General features: G+C 59.8%; 2 protein-coding genes across 2 annotated transcripts; both read left to right on the top strand.

Annotated features, from left to right (window-relative positions):
• The first annotated feature begins 2,082 nt into the window (after window positions 1-2,082).
• Window positions 2,083-7,745, top strand: ATP6V0C (ATPase H+ transporting V0 subunit c). The gene is made up of 3 exons (XM_027117735.1): window positions 2,083-2,284; window positions 6,650-6,833; window positions 6,983-7,745. The coding sequence occupies exons 1-3, from the start codon at window positions 2,206-2,208 to the stop codon at window positions 7,185-7,187; spliced, it is 468 nt and encodes a 155-aa protein (XP_026973536.1). The 5' UTR covers window positions 2,083-2,205; the 3' UTR covers window positions 7,188-7,745.
• Window positions 7,746-7,918: 173 nt separating this feature from the next.
• On the top strand, window positions 7,919-15,043 carry AMDHD2 (amidohydrolase domain containing 2). Its single transcript, XM_027117734.1, has 11 exons — window positions 7,919-8,074; window positions 8,161-8,297; window positions 8,378-8,517; window positions 12,086-12,140; window positions 12,316-12,528; window positions 12,612-12,700; window positions 12,780-12,924; window positions 12,999-13,106; window positions 13,272-13,340; window positions 14,340-14,441; window positions 14,817-15,043. The coding sequence occupies exons 1-11, from the start codon at window positions 7,992-7,994 to the stop codon at window positions 14,903-14,905; spliced, it is 1,230 nt and encodes a 409-aa protein (XP_026973535.1). The 5' UTR covers window positions 7,919-7,991; the 3' UTR covers window positions 14,906-15,043.
• The last annotated feature ends 1,587 nt before the right edge of the window (window positions 15,044-16,630 follow it).

Here is a 16,630-nt window from a genome sequence, read left to right as displayed (position 1 = left end):
ATTTTGAGACATGCTGGTTTGAGGTGTCAGCACAGCCCCACTGGAGACCCACTGTGACTTCTCACACCAGAACTTCGGCAGAAAACTAGAGGACGGTGAGCAAAGCCGACCTGCCCTCTGAGCCTGAGGGGGGAACTGTATCCCTGACCTCCCAGCCTCAGGACTTCAGCTGTGCTGGGGTTTGTGCGCTTTGCCACCACTGTGCTTTTGGCTGTGCAGCTTCCCGAGGGGGGCTGTCCTGTATCTCCTTTCCTTAGTCTGAATTCTGCCCCTGCATGCAGCCTCCCTGCCCCCCAGCCAGTGACAGCTCCCTGGTCTGGGCTCCCCGGGCCCTGGACCCTGAGTGCCTGTAATTATGGGGACTGGGCCTGGGGCAGACACTTGGGCATTCACTTGCTCGGACAGCTTCAGGTCTGGAAAGGTGCAGGTGATCACCCAGGGTAGGGCAGGGCAGGGAGAGCCCTGGGAACACCCGGGACCTGCAGTGAAGCTGAGGCTTCAGGGCTTGGGTCCGTCCTTGCTCCTCCTTGTGACTCCAGGAAGGAATGAGGGCATCAGGGCAGATGGTGGTGAACTGGAGAGAGTGGGGTGTGGGGAAGTGGGCAGCAGGCCGCGGCAGCAGAGAGGCCCATTCAGAGAGCCTGACGAATGTTCCTCAGCTTAGAGAAATGGCGGTCACCAGCAACCTTGGCAAGGACAAGGAGCTGGGGAGGAGGTGGAGATGCTGAGTGAAGATTCCTCTTTCCAGAAGTTGGTCAGGTGGCAGAGGGTGGTGGGGAGGGCTCTAGCAGAATGGTGGCCTCCTCTCTTTTGAAACACGACAGACATGGCACTTTGAGGGCTGCAAGTTCAGAGGGGGGCAAACTCAGCCTCACTGAGAAGACGCTGTGAGGGAGGTTCCTGTCATGGAAGGTGGGTTTGAGAGTCCAGTGGGAGGGCCAGGCCAGGGGAGGTGACCCCAACACCCACATGGAGAAGGCTGATGACAGCTACCGCTCAGGCTGTTCAGGGAGAGTGCTTTAATGCTGGGACAAGGGCTTGGGGCTCAAGGGAGACCCAGGACCAGATGGCAGCCACCCAGGGCTCCTGAAATGCATGGGACAAAAAGGCAAAGGGAACCAGAGCTGGTGGGCAGAGATAAGGCAGCCAGTTGGGATGCCAGGATGGTCACATGGAATCATCAGGGTGGGGCCAGTCCCAGGCCAGGCTGCCTGCTGGGCTGAGAGGGAACCACTTACTGCTGCTCCAGAAATACGGGCAGCCCTGCATTTGCAGGGTTTGTGTGGGAACAGGGAGAACAGGAACACCAGAAGATGTAGAAATCCGGGGAAGTCTTCACAGGTTGCAACACTGACAGGTCTTCAGACCAGTCATGCTTACATTTTGAGGGGCAGAGACAACCCCTCCAACTGTAGTCTGGGTCCCTGATGCAAAGGAGGGAACAGATACGGGGGAGGGGGCTCCTCTTCCTCGGAAGCCAGGAGAGAAATCACCAATTGCTCGGTTGGGGCCTGGTGGGTCTCGAAGAGTCTGGGGACGGTTTCGGCGGGGTGGGGGTGGGGGGCAACGGGAGACACAGGATTTCGGCTCCGCCTGCTTGGACTCTCAGATCACCCCAGGAAGTATGAGGACGTTCGGGGTAGACGGTAGTACTGGGTCCCTGCGCTCTGGGCCGTGAGAACTCCTCGGCCAGCCTGCACACTGAGAACGCAAACAGAAACGACGCTCGGAAGCGAACACCGAAGAGTGCCGCGCAGCCGCAGAGGAGGTGGGACACCTCGAGCCCCGCCCCATATGCTAATATGGCGCGCCACCGCCCCGCCCCGGCCCGGGGACCGGACGGGCCCAACGGCGCGGGGTTCGAGAGGCCGGCGGCGCCCGACAGCGCACCTGAGGAGGCCGAGGTGGGGCGGGGCGCAGGGGTCCAGGCCGGCAAGGCGACAACACAGTGCGTGGGCAGTCAGCGGGCCGCTAGGAGGCGTCCCGGGGCCATGACGCCCCCTACCGGCGCTAAGTGGTATGGCCCGCAGGGGCGGGGCCCGGGTCATGTGACGCGGCCACGGCCGCCATTTTGTTCTGCGGTGCTGGTATTTAGAGCGCAGCGGCTGACGGCCGGGATCGCTTTCCCAGCCGCCTGATTGCTCGCTTCGTACAGCTCGGTGCTCGCAGCGCCCGGCCCGACCTCGCCCCCGCCTCACCGCAGACATGTCCGAGGCCAAGAGCGGCCCCGAGTACGCTTCCTTTTTCGCGGTCATGGGCGCCTCGGCCGCCATGGTCTTCAGCGGTGAGCGCCGTGGCAGGAGGGACCCGGGAGGCGGGGGGCGCGCGGGGCTCGTGCCTGCTGCTCTCCGGGGTTCGGCGTGTGACGTCACTCTGACGTAATTTCGAGCTGTTGGGGGTCCCGGGTCTCACGTGACTGCAGGCCTGGGCCGGGGCCCTGAGGGCTGCAGGGGGCCGTCGGGTGTCTGGAGGGCAGGGCATGCGGGCTAGGTCCCGGTGTGGGTCCCAGGGTCTCCCGGGGGTCCCCGGCTGGCCCGCGGCCAGCCGGTCGTGTCGGTGCGGGGGTGGGGCGGCGGCGCCGCTGCCATCTTAGCCCCTGGAGAGGCGGGAGCGAGGCTGGGGTGGGGGCTCGAGGTCCTGCGTCTGCTCCGCACCCGCCCCTCTATCCTGCGGGCAGGTGTGACATCACACCTCGGAAAGATCCCCCGACACAGGGCCGACCCTGTCCGTGGGCGGCGGAGGTGGGGAATCCGGCCCTGGCGCTCCCCGCCGTGGTCCACAGCCCTCGCCCTTGTGGCGGCCTGGCCCGTCGGCGGGGGTCAGGTGGGTCTGCACCTAGGCAGGTGCTTCCGGTTAGGGCTTGTCGGTGTTTCCCAATACCCCTGTAGGCGGTGTAGGTTGGTTAGAAAAACTGGGTTGAGAGGTTGGTCTTGAGAGCCGGCAGGGACCCAGAGGTGGGAGTGGAGTTGGGGGGTGGGGGTGGGTCAGACAGGCCGAGGGTGCAGTATGGATGTCTGGGAGACAGGCCACCCTCAGCACTGCGTTTGCAGACGCTTGTCGGGGTGAGCGAGGTAGCATGAAGCCTCAGTGTTGAGGGGATTGGTTTTTTTTCCATAGAAGGAAGTCTTCAGTTCAGGCCTGAATGAATGAATGACCTTTCTCCCTTTCCCTGAGGCCTGGAATTGGGAGGGGCTGCCCTAGGAATGGAGAAGGGACCTTGCAAGGTTTTTGATGGCACCTTGGTTTTGAAGTTGGGTCTTATCAGTCCTGGGATGTAAAAGTCAATGAAAATGGGCCCTTCTGGGAGAATAGCACTTGGGCCCGGCCAGGAATGTGGGACCCAGGGAGGTGAGTCCTGACCCAGCTGCAGCCCTTGTGGACTGGTCTGGCCTGGTCTGGTCTAGGCCTTCTGAGGTAGGTCTGGTTTTGGGCTTTGATGACTCGCCCTGCCCCACCCTGTGTGGTGGACTGGAGAGGCTCCCTATGCAGGTATGTGGAGGGATTGAACTCTAAACACTCTCTGCTGACTATAAACACTAGTGGGGTGGGGGCTTGGGGCCTCCCTCTGCCCAGGCGGGCCTGCCTGCTGGTCACAAGCTGCTGAGTGGGCCCTGCCCTTCCCATCATGTGCGAGTAAGGGATCATTTGTGGTGGGAGAAGTGGCCTGTACTTCCCCTTTTGTCCTAGGCGATGCCTACTATTTCCACATCTTCCAGAGCTGCCTGCTCTCCCGTGCCTCCCAGCAGGCTGCTGTACCCTCTTTTCCCTCACCGTTTTCTGCTCTTTGCCTCCGGAATGCCTCCAGGGCCAGTGCCTGGCCACTTGTGGGTTGTTGATTGTCTGTCATTGACCATTCAGTAATTCTCCATTGAGCTCCTACTATGTGCCAGGCACTGGGGGACATCGGTGAACAAAACAAGAACCCTGCTCATGTGGAACTTGAAATCTGGCAGAGTTTACACCCGAACCCTTTTTCCATATCCAGCTCCTGGCCTCCTTCTGGTCACCAGGTGCCTCTCTTCCTGTCCTTCTAGAACTTACTTGGTACTTTTGAATAGAGCCTGACCAGCAGGTCTTTGGAAGTTACTGAGACAGGGTATCACTGGTCCAGAGGTATTTTGCTTGCCCCAGGCTCCTGGGAATTGGGGCCACCCGTTCTGGTTGGCTCGTATGCAGCTTCACTCCTGCTCCCCTCCCTACATGGGGCTTACTGTGGCCCTACAGTAGCTAGCTTCTTACTTGGTCAGTTGGGTCAGACTCTGACTTAATTTCTTTCTCTAGAACCTTTCTCCAGGGCCTGTCTTCGTCTACTTCCTTGTGCCTTCCTGAACAGTTCTCAGGCCTCAGGTGCTGCTGCTAGGGTGAGTGCAAGCTCTGTCCGCGGCTCCTGGCCCAGATTGCCACTGGCCTGCCTAGCACTTGGCTGACTGGGCTTCTTACGACTGAATGAGGTCCACTCCCTCTCCCAATCCCCATCACCCATTCCAGCTTCCCTTTTTTTCTTAACTTACGACCCAAGTCTTGTATATTTTTTCTTCATCATGTCTTCCATGGAGCCATCAGTTGCTCCTTTTCCATATCTTCTGTGACTTCCTCCCTACCAGTGAGCCACTGGTGTTTGGCGCTATGTTCACGGAACTGTGTCCTGATTCCTCTTTCTGTTCCCTGCTCCATCTGGAGCACCTTCAGGCTTGGACTCTGGAGCTGGCATCCAGGGTCTTCCCAGCCCAGCAGCCTGGGTCAGGCTGCTTTTCCCTCTTGATGGTCATCCTTGTTTCTTCCCTTTGTTCCTCTTGTGGCTTCCCCACCCCCAGGGGAAGCACAGCCACATGATCTCCATGCTGCACTCTACAGAGAAGGGCCCAGCTCACTTGCCAACTCTCACCCGCTCCAGCCTTGCAGCAGGGCTCACTGCCTGGGGCGCTGGCTTCCCTGTAATGGGGTCTCACCCAGTGCCACCTATCAGTCTGTGTCCTCGTCCTTGAGTAATGAGCCCTGGCGCTGGCCTGGTGTGGTGCTGGGCCCGTAGTAGGAGGCTGAAAAATGCACGGTTGCTCCGGAGCAGCTTGGTGAAGATTGGCACCTGAAGGCTGGATGTCGGGGGTGTGGAGGGGAAGCAGTGAAGGTCCTGCTGCCCCCACCACTGCCTCCCTCCCTCTGCTCCCTATCTGGTATCTCTGCTCTGTGTGGTCTGGAATCTTCTTCCTCTTGCCTCGCCTTTCTGTGACTACCTACTCACTATCAGCCCTCCACTCAGTTGTCACCTCCCTTGTGAAACCTTTCCCCAGACCTCCCCACTCTTCCTGGAACATGTTACCATGCTTGGAGGGGCTGCGTCTATCTCTTCACCAGGCTCAGAGCCCTGGGAAGGCAGAGCCCCTCTGACCTCATCCCTGCTCTGCAATGAGCACAGATTAGTCATCTTTTGACAGCCCAAACAGGTGAGTCAAAGATGCACAGGAATGTCTGGGATTGTCCTGGCCCCTTCCACCTCTAACCCATGTCAGCATCTGCTCAAGCCGCACATTGGGAGCCTCGAGGGTGGCGACTGGAGTCAGAACAGCTGCCTGGGGCCCTGTGGTTGTCTGTTGTACTTGCAATCGTTTTTCCTAGGCTTGGAAGACAGGCCAGGAGAAGGGGGGCTTTCAGGAAGGCAGCCCACCCTGGGAAGAGGGAGGAGAGATAGTGGCAGGGGAGACAGGAGTCCTGCAGTGCCTAGAGCCTCCCCCCCACCCCAGTTACCAGAGGCCTCAACACAAGCTAGGCTTCTCACAGGTCTGCAGGGGCCTTGGGGTTGGCCTGGGTGATGGCTTCGCAGCCCACTGTCTTTCCTGTACCCTGTCCTCTCTTTGACTTGCCCTTTCTCTGGTTGTTCAGAGAGGATTCTCCCTGAACTCAAGGGTCCTGGCCTGCTCTGTGGCTGAGGGTGCCGAGAGCTGCCTTTTCTGGCAGAGCATTCAGCCTGTTGACAGACACACTAGCCCTTGCTGCAGCGTGTCCCTGGGCTGGGAGTTGTGGGAAGTGTGGTGGGCAGGGTGGGGAGTGGGCGAACCTCTGGCCTGAGAGGACAAGAATTGCCAGGCCAGCTTCCCCTGACCCTGCACTGCAGTGGCTCTTCCAGCGTGTTGTCTCTGCACTTAGTCCCAGGGCTTGTGGGCTGACCCAGGCTCAACATCTGGGCTGTTGACATAGCTCGTGTTTTTCCAGGCCTTTCCTGACGTGGGAAAGTGCCTGGTGGGACAAAAGGTGCCCAGAATCTGCAAGGCTTCTGTGCCCAGCTGCCTGTTTCCCCACGTGACAGGGCAGCCTGTCACGGCTCCCCCTTTTAGGTCTGAGGCTCCATGGAAGCATGGGATCTATGTAGCAGGCATGGGGAGTGCTGTTGAGCCTGGGTTGGGATTTCACAGGAAAGCAGGAGCCCATATGGGCCAGACAGCCATGAGGGTATCTGGTGGAGGAACCCATACCGTGGGTTCCTTGAGTGCCCAGCTATGGCTGTTCCTCTGAAAGCCACCTGCTCCTGGCTGAGTGCCACTTTCATCTTGCCCCTTGCGGGTGATAACTTGCGTTGGCCTTCAAGTATGCCAAAAGCTGCCCCCAGGGTTCTGGCCACAGGTGCTCTGGGCTCACCTCATCTTCTCCCCCTCAGCCCTGGGTGCTGCCTATGGCACAGCCAAGAGTGGCACCGGCATCGCAGCCATGTCTGTCATGCGGCCGGAGCTGATCATGAAGTCCATCATCCCGGTGGTCATGGCCGGTATCATCGCAATCTATGGCCTGGTGGTGGCAGTCCTCATTGCCAACTCCCTGAATGATGGCATCAGTCTCTACAGGTGAGGCCTGGGTTGCTCTCCCTACACCCTGCCTGGGGTAAAGCCACTGTGCGGAGCCAGGAGGGGTCTTGGGTGGATGGCTGGTGACCCATGCCTAATGCCTTCCCTGGCTGTTGGCTAACATCCATCCTGTGTACTCTCTCCCCCAGGAGTTTCCTTCAACTGGGCGCTGGCCTGAGCGTGGGCCTGAGTGGGCTGGCAGCTGGCTTTGCCATCGGCATCGTGGGGGACGCCGGCGTGCGGGGCACTGCCCAGCAGCCCCGGCTATTCGTGGGCATGATCCTGATCCTCATCTTCGCCGAGGTGCTCGGCCTCTACGGTCTCATCGTCGCCCTCATCCTCTCCACAAAGTAGCCCCTCCGGGCCCACCAGCCACAGAATATGATGTAAAGACCACCCCCTCCTCATTCCAGAACGAACAGCCTGACACACACGCACGGGGCAGCTGCCTGCCAGTAGTTGGTCTTGTAAATGCGCAGTGTCCTAGTGCCCATTGTCTGTTGCCCCCAGCCTTGCCCCTGCCCGCCCCGTGCCGTGGACATCTGGGCCCACCACTCCCGGTCCAGGCCCCTGACCAGTGAGGATGCAGGCCTCTGGCCGCCCCCCACCCATCTGCCCTAGAGTGCTCTGTGTATAAGGATGAATTAGAGTTGTCATTTTCTCTTCACTGGATGTTTATTTATAAAGATTTGACCTGTTCATACGTCTATGGAGCAGCCCTCTGTCTCCCAACTCTATAGTAATCTTAGGTAGACTGTTGCGTTGTGCGGTTACCGGTTACCGTTTGCCCTGAGACGCATTGGATGGAACCACCTCCTGCAGCTCTGGCTGCCAGGGCCGTGGCGCAGTGTGTTGGGCCCACTGGGCCCTGGCGCCGAACCGTGTCCAATAAAGTTCTCGGATGTGACTGGATGCCTGGGTGTGGGTCGCTTGTTGGGTCCCGGGGCTCGCGGGTGGCAGGGCCGAGAGGGAGGGAGGGGCCGAGGGCCGAGGGCCGGGCCACCCGGGAAGACGTCACCGCGTCATTGTGTACTGCGCTGGTCACGTGGGTGCCCGAATCACGTGGGCACGCCTCAGCTGAGGGTCACGTGCGCCCGGCCAAGCTCTAGGCCGGAACTCGGCGCGGAATCCGGCGCCTGCCGCTTGGTTGGGCTCAGGATGCGCGGCGGGCAGGGCGCGGCGCGGGCCCCGGTGATCCAGTTCACCAACTGTCGCATCCTGCGGGGCCGGGCGCTGCTCAGGTGGGCGCGGGCCGGGGCCGGGGCCGGGGCTGCCCTGGTGGGCTCCGGGGCCGGTGATGCGAACCTCCGCCCCGCTCTGTGCGCAGGGAGGATCTGTGGGTGCGCGGGGGCCGCATTCTGGACCCGGAGAAGCTGTTCTTTGAGGAGCGGCGCGTGGCTGACGAGCAGAGGGACTGCGGGGGCTGCATCCTAGCGCCCGGCTTCATCGACGTGCAGATCAACGGTGTGGTCCGGAGCCCGCGGGGCGGGGACCCAGAAGAGGAGCTCTGAGCACCGTGTGATCCCCTCTTGTCTGTACCGCAGGTGGGTTTGGCGTTGACTTCTCTCAGGCCACAGAGGACGTGGGTTCGGGAGTCGCCCTGGTGGCCCGGAGGATCCTGCCGCACGGAGTCACCTCCTTCTGTCCCACGTTGGTCACCTCGCCACCGGAGGTTTATTGCAAGGTGAGGTCAGGCTCCCGGCCTCCAGTGAAGGAGGCCCCAGGAACACCCAGCCTCTTAATTTTCAAATCTGATCTCTTTCCCTCACGAACACCCCTTGGCCCTTGAGTCTGGCCTCACCTGCTGGCCTCCCTCCACCTGGGCTTGGGGGTCCCCTCCCCTGGGCTTTCTCATCCAGGTGTTCCTCCGCCTGGTGTGCCACTGCAGGTCTGACTGTCCCCATGGGCTTCCGCATTCGCTGCCTCAGCCACCTGCCATACGCCCTCCCCACCCTGCAGTCTGGCCGCCTCCAGGCACCTCCTTGACTATGGCTGCTGGGGACTCTGTGATTGCCACATCCTTAGTTGATCATGCCCCACCACCGATCTGTGGTATGCGGTGCCAGTGGACAGCTCTCCAGGAAGAAGCTCCATCGCCTGCCCCAGGCTTCCTCTGCTGGTCCCGCATGCACCACCACACTTCTTTCTCATCTGCAAGTCTTGGGATTCAGTTGTCCACAGTCCATTTTTCTTTTAAGTTTTGCTTTGTACGCAGGTTCTCCGGTTTTGCTCTTTGCCACGTTATGTTATTCGATCTTGTTTTCTCTGTTTGTATATTGTTCTGTTTCTCTGAATTTCTGAATTGTAGTTGGCACACAACATACGTGTTTGCTCCTTAGTATTTACCCTTTTCTTAAAAGCATGGGTATTCCTTTATTCGAGTACCATGGAGTCCTTGAGTTTTGGGAATTAACACGGTTTCCTTTTAGTCTACCTTTTACGTTCTAGTTTTGTAGTTTTTCTCCAGACCAGGATCCATCCCAGGATCCTGGATTGTGTTGCCTGCTGTGGGGTCCCCTCCTGGGTGTGTGCACGCAGACTCAGAGCCTGGAGCTGGGGGAGGTTGGCTGTGGACCCGGGTTCGGTCCTGGCCCCCTGACTTCGTGTATCGTCTCGGAGACTCGGGACAACGTTATTTGTTTCTGAACCTCAGTTTTTTCAAGCCTTAAGTAAGAATAATAACGGAATGCATCTCTTAGGATTGGGCGCTCAGCACTATGCTTGGTTCATAGTATGCCCTTGGTAAATGTCAGCTATGGACATCTTTCCGGAAATTTCCCCGAGTCTCCCACGACAGAGTCAGGTGTCAAAAACCAATCTCATTTTCCTGCTGCAAACTGGCCCCTAGTTCTGTGTTTTCTCTTTCAGTCATCAGGCTGTAATTTCCCTGCCCAGGATCCAGGAACATGCCTACCCTCTTGCCCCCCCTTCTTTCTCCTCCCCTCTCCTGGTCCCCAACAGTGAGGCTTAGTGACTCCTAACCCAGTCTCCCAACTGCTCTCCCAGCCCTGAGTCCTGCCAGAGTGGCGTTTCCTAGGTGTCAGGCTCCGCACAACACTCATGTTTCCCCCAACCTCCTGCAGGGTTGACCAACCCTCCTGAGCATTCCTTCCCCACCTGCATTTCAGCCATTCGAGGCAGCTCCCTCTTCTGCCCCCAAGCTCTCCGCGTGGAAGGCCTCTGCCTCTCTCTCTCCGTCCTGTGTAGCTCCTCTGCTGCGCGCTGCCCATGCCGTGCTGTCACCCGCTGCCCTTGATTTCAAGCAGCACCTTCGAGCATCATGATATGAACTGTGGGGCTTCTTCCATAGGGGAAGGAGTTTTGGGCCAGTAGGGCTTCTGTCTTACGTTTTCTTCCTGTCACCCTTCATAAATGCTTACAGGATGAAAGCCTTGGGAGGCATAGAGTAAACTGATTTATGGTGGAAATCGTGGAGGGCTTTGAATATGAAAACTTTGATACCAGTATCACGTTAGAAACCAGAGAACTGTTCACTTGGATGTCCCCACACACGCCCCTCCCTTCGTTCTGCCCCATCTCCCTCCAGGGACGTTTCACAGTGGGCGGAAACAGATTGCTACTTTGTCAGAAGTTCTTCAGGTCCACTGAGACCACCTGCTCTTTTTCTGGGGTCTCCTCCTCCAGTCTTGCCCTTTCCTACCCTTCCAGGAGGAGGGTCTGAGCGCGTTGTTCTCTGCTTCAGGTCCATTGTCTGCTGAGTCAACATCAGGCACCTCCTCAGGGTGGCAGCCAGGCCCTTTCCTCAGGCCCCAAACGCCCTCTACACTTTCACCTTTTCCACTGCTTTCCTGCCTTGAACGTGCCTCATTCCCTTCATCTCCAGACTGTTCTGTCTACTCAGTGCTTTCTAGCATTCCCTTTTAAAACTCTGTTCTAGAAAAACGCAGCCATTATTTCTTTTTTTAATTTTAATTTTTTTTTTTTTTTTTTTTTGGCTGTGTTGCGTCTTCGTTTCTGTGCGAGGGCTTTCTCTAGTTGTGGCAAGCGGGGGCCACTCTTCATTGCGGTGCGCGGGCCTCTCACTGTCGTGGCCTCTCTTGTTGTGGAGCACAGGCTCTGGACGCGCAGGCTCAGCAGTTGTGGCTCACGGGCCCAGTTGCTCCGCAGCATGTGGGATCTTCCCAGACCAGGGCTCGAACCCGTGTCCCCTGCATTAGCAGGCAGATTCTCAACCACTGCGCCACCAGGGAAGCCCTAATTTTAATTTTTTAACCCTTTAGTGAACTTACGTGTATCACACGGTTTGTTAGGAAAAACAGCAGCCCTTTGTTCCCACCAGTTCCCACGTAGAGGTAATCACTTTCAACTCAGCTGACCCTTGGAATTTGCCCCCGTATCTCTAGAAAATGTGCTAGTACTCCTGCTCAACTTTTTGGTTTAGGGCAGCGTAAGTGTTGCTTTCCACCAGGAAAGATAAGAGTTAGCTTTCTGTTAGCCCTTTCAGGCCCATCTCCTGCCCTCCAGCCCCCCAATCTCCCCAGAGAGTCACACAAGTGACTTTGCCCCTGGTGTCCAGATCCGGGCACAGTGTGGCTGCGCCATCGGTGCCTGAGCTCTCTGGCCACCAAGCCCTGCTTCTGCCTCTTGCTCTGCCTGGACTGCGTGCCCTCCTCCTGCGCCAGCCCTGCTTCCTGGGCCTGCAGCTCAGCGAGGCCAGGCTGGTCATCCTGTCTAGGTCCAGACCCTTTGGTGCGCGGCCCGCTGCGTCCTAGCTTCTGTCTGACGGGGCCCTTGAGGGCCTTGGTGCCATGTGCCTGCCCCCTGCTTGGGAGCTGTCTCCCCGCCTCTAGGTCCTCTCAGGCAGGGCAGGTTTGCATCCCTGGGCACCTGTCATTTCTTTCTTTTTTTTTTTTTTTTTTTGCGGTACGCGGGCCTCTCACTTTTGCGGCCTCTCCAGTTACTGAGCACAGGCTCCAGACGCGCAGGCTCAGCGGCCATGGCTCACGGGCCCAGCCGCTCGGCAGCATGTGGGATCTTCCCGGACCGGGACACGAACCCGTGTTCCCTGCATCGGCAGGCGGACTCTCAACCACTGCGCCACCAGGGAAGCCCACCTGTCATTTCTTGATGTGCTGTGCTTTCCCGTGGTTGGGGCCTTCGACCATCTTCTAACACCTGAGGGAAGGCCAGCAGGGGCTGGGCTCTGAACTCTGACCTCTGACCTTGACTGGGCTGTGACCTCTGGGTGCTGGGCCGTGGGGGGCAGGGCTTTAACAGCTGGTTCCCCCCAGGTCCTTCCTCAGATCCCCGTGAAGAGTGGTGGTCCCCATGGGGCAGGGGTCCTCGGTGAGTGGCTGACCCTTCTCCCCACCCCTACCCTGGGAGGCTCCTTGGGGACCTGTTGGCAGCCCCTTGCCTTCCAGATGCCCAACTGGGGAGGGAGGGCGGGCAGGCAAGAGGGGCCAGGGTGGGGGCTGCAGGGCAGGGGGCCTGCTGGAATCATCCCCTCCCCTCCCCCCAGGGGTGCACCTGGAGGGCCCATTCATCAGCCACGAGAAGCGGGGTGCACACCCCGAGGCCCACCTGCGTTCCTTTGAGGCCAACGCTTTCCAAGACTTGCTGGCCACCTATGGGGGCCTGGACAACGTCCGCATCGTGACACTGGCCCCCGAGTTGGGCCGCAGCCACGAGGTGATCCGGGCATTGACGGCCCTTGGCATCTGCGTGTCCCTAGGTAAGGGGGTGTGTCATCACCTTGGGGGCCAGCCCATCCGGGGTCCTGGGCTTGGTGCCGAGTCTGAGTCTGGGTCGCCGCAGGGCACTCAGTAGCTGACCTGGGCACTGCGGAGGAAGCCGTGCAGAGCGGGGCCACCTTCATCACCCACCTCTTCAACGCCATGCTGCCTGTGAGTGCCACCCCAGCTCCTGGCGGGAGGGTGCAGGGGTCCTGCTGTTGCTCAGCGCCCCCCGCCTGCCCCTGCCCAGTTCCACCACCGTGACCCAGGCATCGTGGGGCTCCTGACCAGTGATCGGCTGCCCCTGGGCCGCCACATCTTCTACGGGATGATTGCTGACGGCATACACACCAACCCTGCCGCCCTGCGCATCGCCCACCGGGCCCACCCCGAGGGTGAGCGGCCATACAGGGTGGGAGCCAGTAGGAAGACCAAGCTGGGCAGCTCCTGAGGCCCCTTCCCCTTGCAGGGCTGGTGCTGGTCACTGATGCTGTCCCTGCCCTGGGCTTGGGCAATGGCCGTCACACGCTGGGGCAGCAGGAAGTGGAGGTGGATGGCCTGACAGCCTATGTGGCAGGTGAGTGACCCCTGTCCCGAAGACTGCCGGAGTGAGGATAGCCTCTCAGCCCCTCTGGTGGGATATAAGAACCTGGGTGTCCCCTGCCGACCCATTGGGCCCTCGGGTGGCCCAGTGTGCCTGGTGCCCTTGGCCTCCCCAGAACCTGCCCTTTCTGCTCCCAAGGCACCAACACACTGAGTGGCAGCATAGCCCCAATGGATACCTGCGTCCGGCATTTCCTGCAGGCCACAGGTTAGTGAGGCTGGGGTGCGTGTGCCGCGTGTGTGTGTGCGTGTGTGTGAGTGTGTGTGCTGGGGCAGAGGCTACATCTGGGAGTAGCTGGAGGGAAGAGTGGGGACCACCAGGGCCTGTCTGTGTCTGGTGGGGTCCCCAGGGGATGGGCACTAGGAATGTGGCCAAGGTCCCGCCTGCAGGAGCTCATGGCAGAGGGAGAGGGCTGCGAGCAAGCGGATGGCTGGAACCCACAGTGACAGGCACTGAAGCCACGGCACCCGAGGGCAGGGCCTTGGCCTGGGGCCTGTGGAACTGCAGGATTGGCAGGTGCAGAGCTGTGGAGGGCAGTGGGGTGGGGGCAGCACTCCAGGCTCCAGGGTTGGGCTGCTCGGGGGCCTCTCAATGGGGTTGGCATGTTTTTGGGGAGGTGAGGAGGGTGTGTCTGGCAGAGGCTGTGGTGGGCCAGGCCCTGTGGGGCTCTTGGCAGTGCCTTGGGGCTGGGATGTCATGCAGGGGGCCGGGGGTGGGGGGCACCGAGGTCCAAGGTGCTGTTTGGAGCCGCAGGGAGACGAATTGGGAGGCACAGACAGCTGTTGGCCTGGCTTGGGGGGTGAAGCAGGGGATGGAGAGAATTGGGGTACCCAGCAGTATCCTCAGGTTGGGGGGAGGGGAGGGCCTCATCACCCTGCTGCGGAGTCTTGGGGTGTGACCTTAGGATTTGGAGCTCTGGGGCTGGGGGGGGAACCCTGCTGGGTACCCTCTTCCTGCCACTCACCCATCCCAGCCCTGCAGGGACCTCACTGACAAAATGCTCTAGACCCAAATGTCTGCAGGCCCCTCCCCTTGGCTTCCAAGGAAAGCACCCCTCCAGAAAGGAGGACCCCAGGCATCATGAGGCCACCCAGGACTCGGTGCTCTGCTGCTGCACCCCCACCCCCCGGCCCTGCCTGCCCTGAAGTCAAATGGCAGAGCCAGCCAGGGGTTGGGGGTAGTCACCCATTTGTGCTCCCTGAGCAGGCTGCAGCGTGGAGTCTGCCCTGGAGGCTGCGTCCCTGCACCCTGCACAGCTGCTGGGCCTGGAGAAGCACAAGGGGACCCTGGACTTTGGGGCCGATGCAGGTCAGCGCCCAATGAGGGGCGGCCTGGGAGTTCCTGGGAGGCCTGGGACAGAGCCAAGGAGGCAGGTGGGCAGGAGGTGGGCTCTTCCCCTCACCTAGGTGGCTTTGCCAGGCCAGTGGCCTCGGTCCGGCCCCCCTTTCCCATCCGGTAGGCTAGGCCTTCTGGCATCTGAGATGGGCCAGGCAAGGGTCTGCGGGAACATTGTTGGCTGTTCTCTGCTGCCCGGAGTCTTGCTTCTGGGGCCTCAGTCTGTGATGGGCTGGGATGTCCTGCACAAGTCGTGTGCCGGGCCTTGGTTTCCTGCACCCGGGCCTTGGGGTGGGGACGGTGGCAGCCCTGCCCCTGCCTGCTTCTCACCACCCACCTCTGACCCAGACTTTGTGGTGCTCGATGACTCTCTCCACGTCCGGGCCACCTACATCTCGGGCGAGCTGGTGTGGCAGGCGGAAGAAGCCAGGCAGTGACTGAGGACCGCCGCTGGAGGGGATGCCCAACCCCAGCTGGACACTGTCGGCTGGGCCATCGAGGAACTGGTCTCCAGAGAGTGGTGGGGGCCTCGGCCCGGAGGCGGCTGGCTTGGATAAACATGTGCCCCGTCGGGACTCGCCTGGTCTCTGAGTTTTTTGCTTCAAAGTGGGGCTTTTGCTGTTTCTGTCCTCACCTTGGTGGCTGTTGGTGGTGGTGGTTGGGGCTGGTGTTTGTGGCTCAGGGTTGGGAGTGGCCGGATTCCAGCTTCACCCTGCCTGTGGGGTTTATGGGGCTCAGTGGGGGCAGCAGGTCCCCTCTCTGTTAGACAGATGTGTCTGAGGCCTGCAGACCCACAGGCAGATGAGCTAGCTGAAAATGAACAGAGGGCAGGAGGGGGAAGCCATGGACTACAGGCTGGAAATCCGGCAGGAAGGGGCTTGGGGAGTGATTGTTCAGCTTCAGCAGTTTGCCTATGGGGCTGAGCTAAAGGGTAGGTGCACCTTGGAATGTTTAACAGGAAAGAATGGATCAATGGTCATGGAGACAAGTTAGGGAACAGGCTGGATGGAGCCGAAGACAGGAGGGGCCTCGGGTGGGCACTGCAAAGGGTTTGGGAGGCTGGTGTGTGCGGGTGTCCTGTGGGTAGTTCTCTGTACCCCTGAGTTGGGTGGGCCAAGTGGAGGCCCAAGGCCACAGCGCTGGACCTGGACACGGCACCGGGCACTCCTCTCCAACCTTCAAGAGGAATCTGCACTGGCCTTGGGGCCCCTGGGCTGAACCCGGTCAACTTGCCCAACCAGAGTTTCTACTGCCTTGAGCCCTCAGGATAATTGAGGCTCCATTTCTTTTGGCTTCTTTTCTGAACAGCTCTACTTCCTGACCCAGCTCCTGAGTGGGTAAAATGATCCGCTTGTGCCCTGGTGTTTACACAGCTGTGGGTGACCCTGCCTGGTGCTGGTAGGCAGCTTGGGGGTCCTCGGTGTGTATCCTGCACCCTGCCACTGTGTTTGTCCATTAGTGTCATCCTGCAGCCTCCGGTGTCCTCAGCCTTGGCAACAGTCCCCCCACATTGGGAGCACAGGCTCTTGGGCTCCCTGGGTAGGACAGCTTTTTTTTTTTAATCTCTGCATTTTAATTAATTTTATTTATTTTATTTTTGGCTGCACTGGGTCTTTGTTGCTGCATGCAGGCTTTTCTCTAGTTGCGGCAAGTGGGGGTTACTCTTCTTTGTGGTGCGTGGGCTTCTCACTGCGGTGGCTTCTGTTGTGGAGCACGGGCTCTAGGCACACAGGCTCAGTAGTTGTGGCTCTCAGGGTCTAGAGTGCAGGCTCAGTAGTTGTGGCGCACGGGCTTAGTTGCTCCACAGCATGTGGGATCTTCCTGGACTAGGGCTCGAACCCGTGTCCCCTGCATTGGCAGGCAGATTCTTAACCACTGCGCCACCAGGGAAGCCCAGTAGGACAGCTTTGAGGCAAGGCGGGTGGGCTGTAGGGGGCCTTGCTGGCTCTGAGGACAGCCACGACACAGGCGTTGGTGAGCCCCAGGTCTGGGGTTGTTGTCTTGACTTCCGCCCATTTGGGTCCTGGGGTAGGCACCCCTCTCCCCCTTTCACACAGGAGCAGCCCTTGGTGCAGGAGGTCATGGGGCACCATTGTATGTGGCCGGGCCACTGCCCCTCCTGCCTCTGCCTCAGAGCCACTAAAGGAAGTGTCTCCAGGCCC

This window comes from Aethalodelphis obliquidens, unplaced genomic scaffold (genome assembly GCF_003676395.1).
Source record: "Aethalodelphis obliquidens isolate GAN/ISIS:26980383/991018 unplaced genomic scaffold, ASM367639v1 scaffold18, whole genome shotgun sequence".
NCBI lineage: Eukaryota > Metazoa > Chordata > Mammalia > Artiodactyla > Delphinidae > Aethalodelphis > Aethalodelphis obliquidens.
Note: the sequence above shows the minus strand (reverse complement) of the source record. Positions and strands in the feature narration are given on the sequence as shown.

Coding starts and splice junctions, on each gene's coding strand:
- ATP6V0C (XM_027117735.1), top strand. CDS start 2,206: ATGTCCGAGGCCAAGAGCGGCCCCGAGTACGCTTCCTTTTTCGCGGTC. Junction 2,285..6,649: donor GGCCGCCATGGTCTTCAGCG/GTGAGCGCCGTG, acceptor TCTCCCCCTCAG/CCCTGGGTGCTGCCTATGGC. Junction 6,834..6,982: donor GATGGCATCAGTCTCTACAG/GTGAGGCCTGGG, acceptor TCTCTCCCCCAG/GAGTTTCCTTCAACTGGGCG.
- AMDHD2 (XM_027117734.1), top strand. CDS start 7,992: ATGCGCGGCGGGCAGGGCGCGGCGCGGGCCCCGGTGATCCAGTTCACC. Junction 8,298..8,377: donor CATCGACGTGCAGATCAACG/GTGTGGTCCGGA, acceptor TCTGTACCGCAG/GTGGGTTTGGCGTTGACTTC. Junction 14,442..14,816: donor GGACTTTGGGGCCGATGCAG/GTCAGCGCCCAA, acceptor CCTCTGACCCAG/ACTTTGTGGTGCTCGATGAC.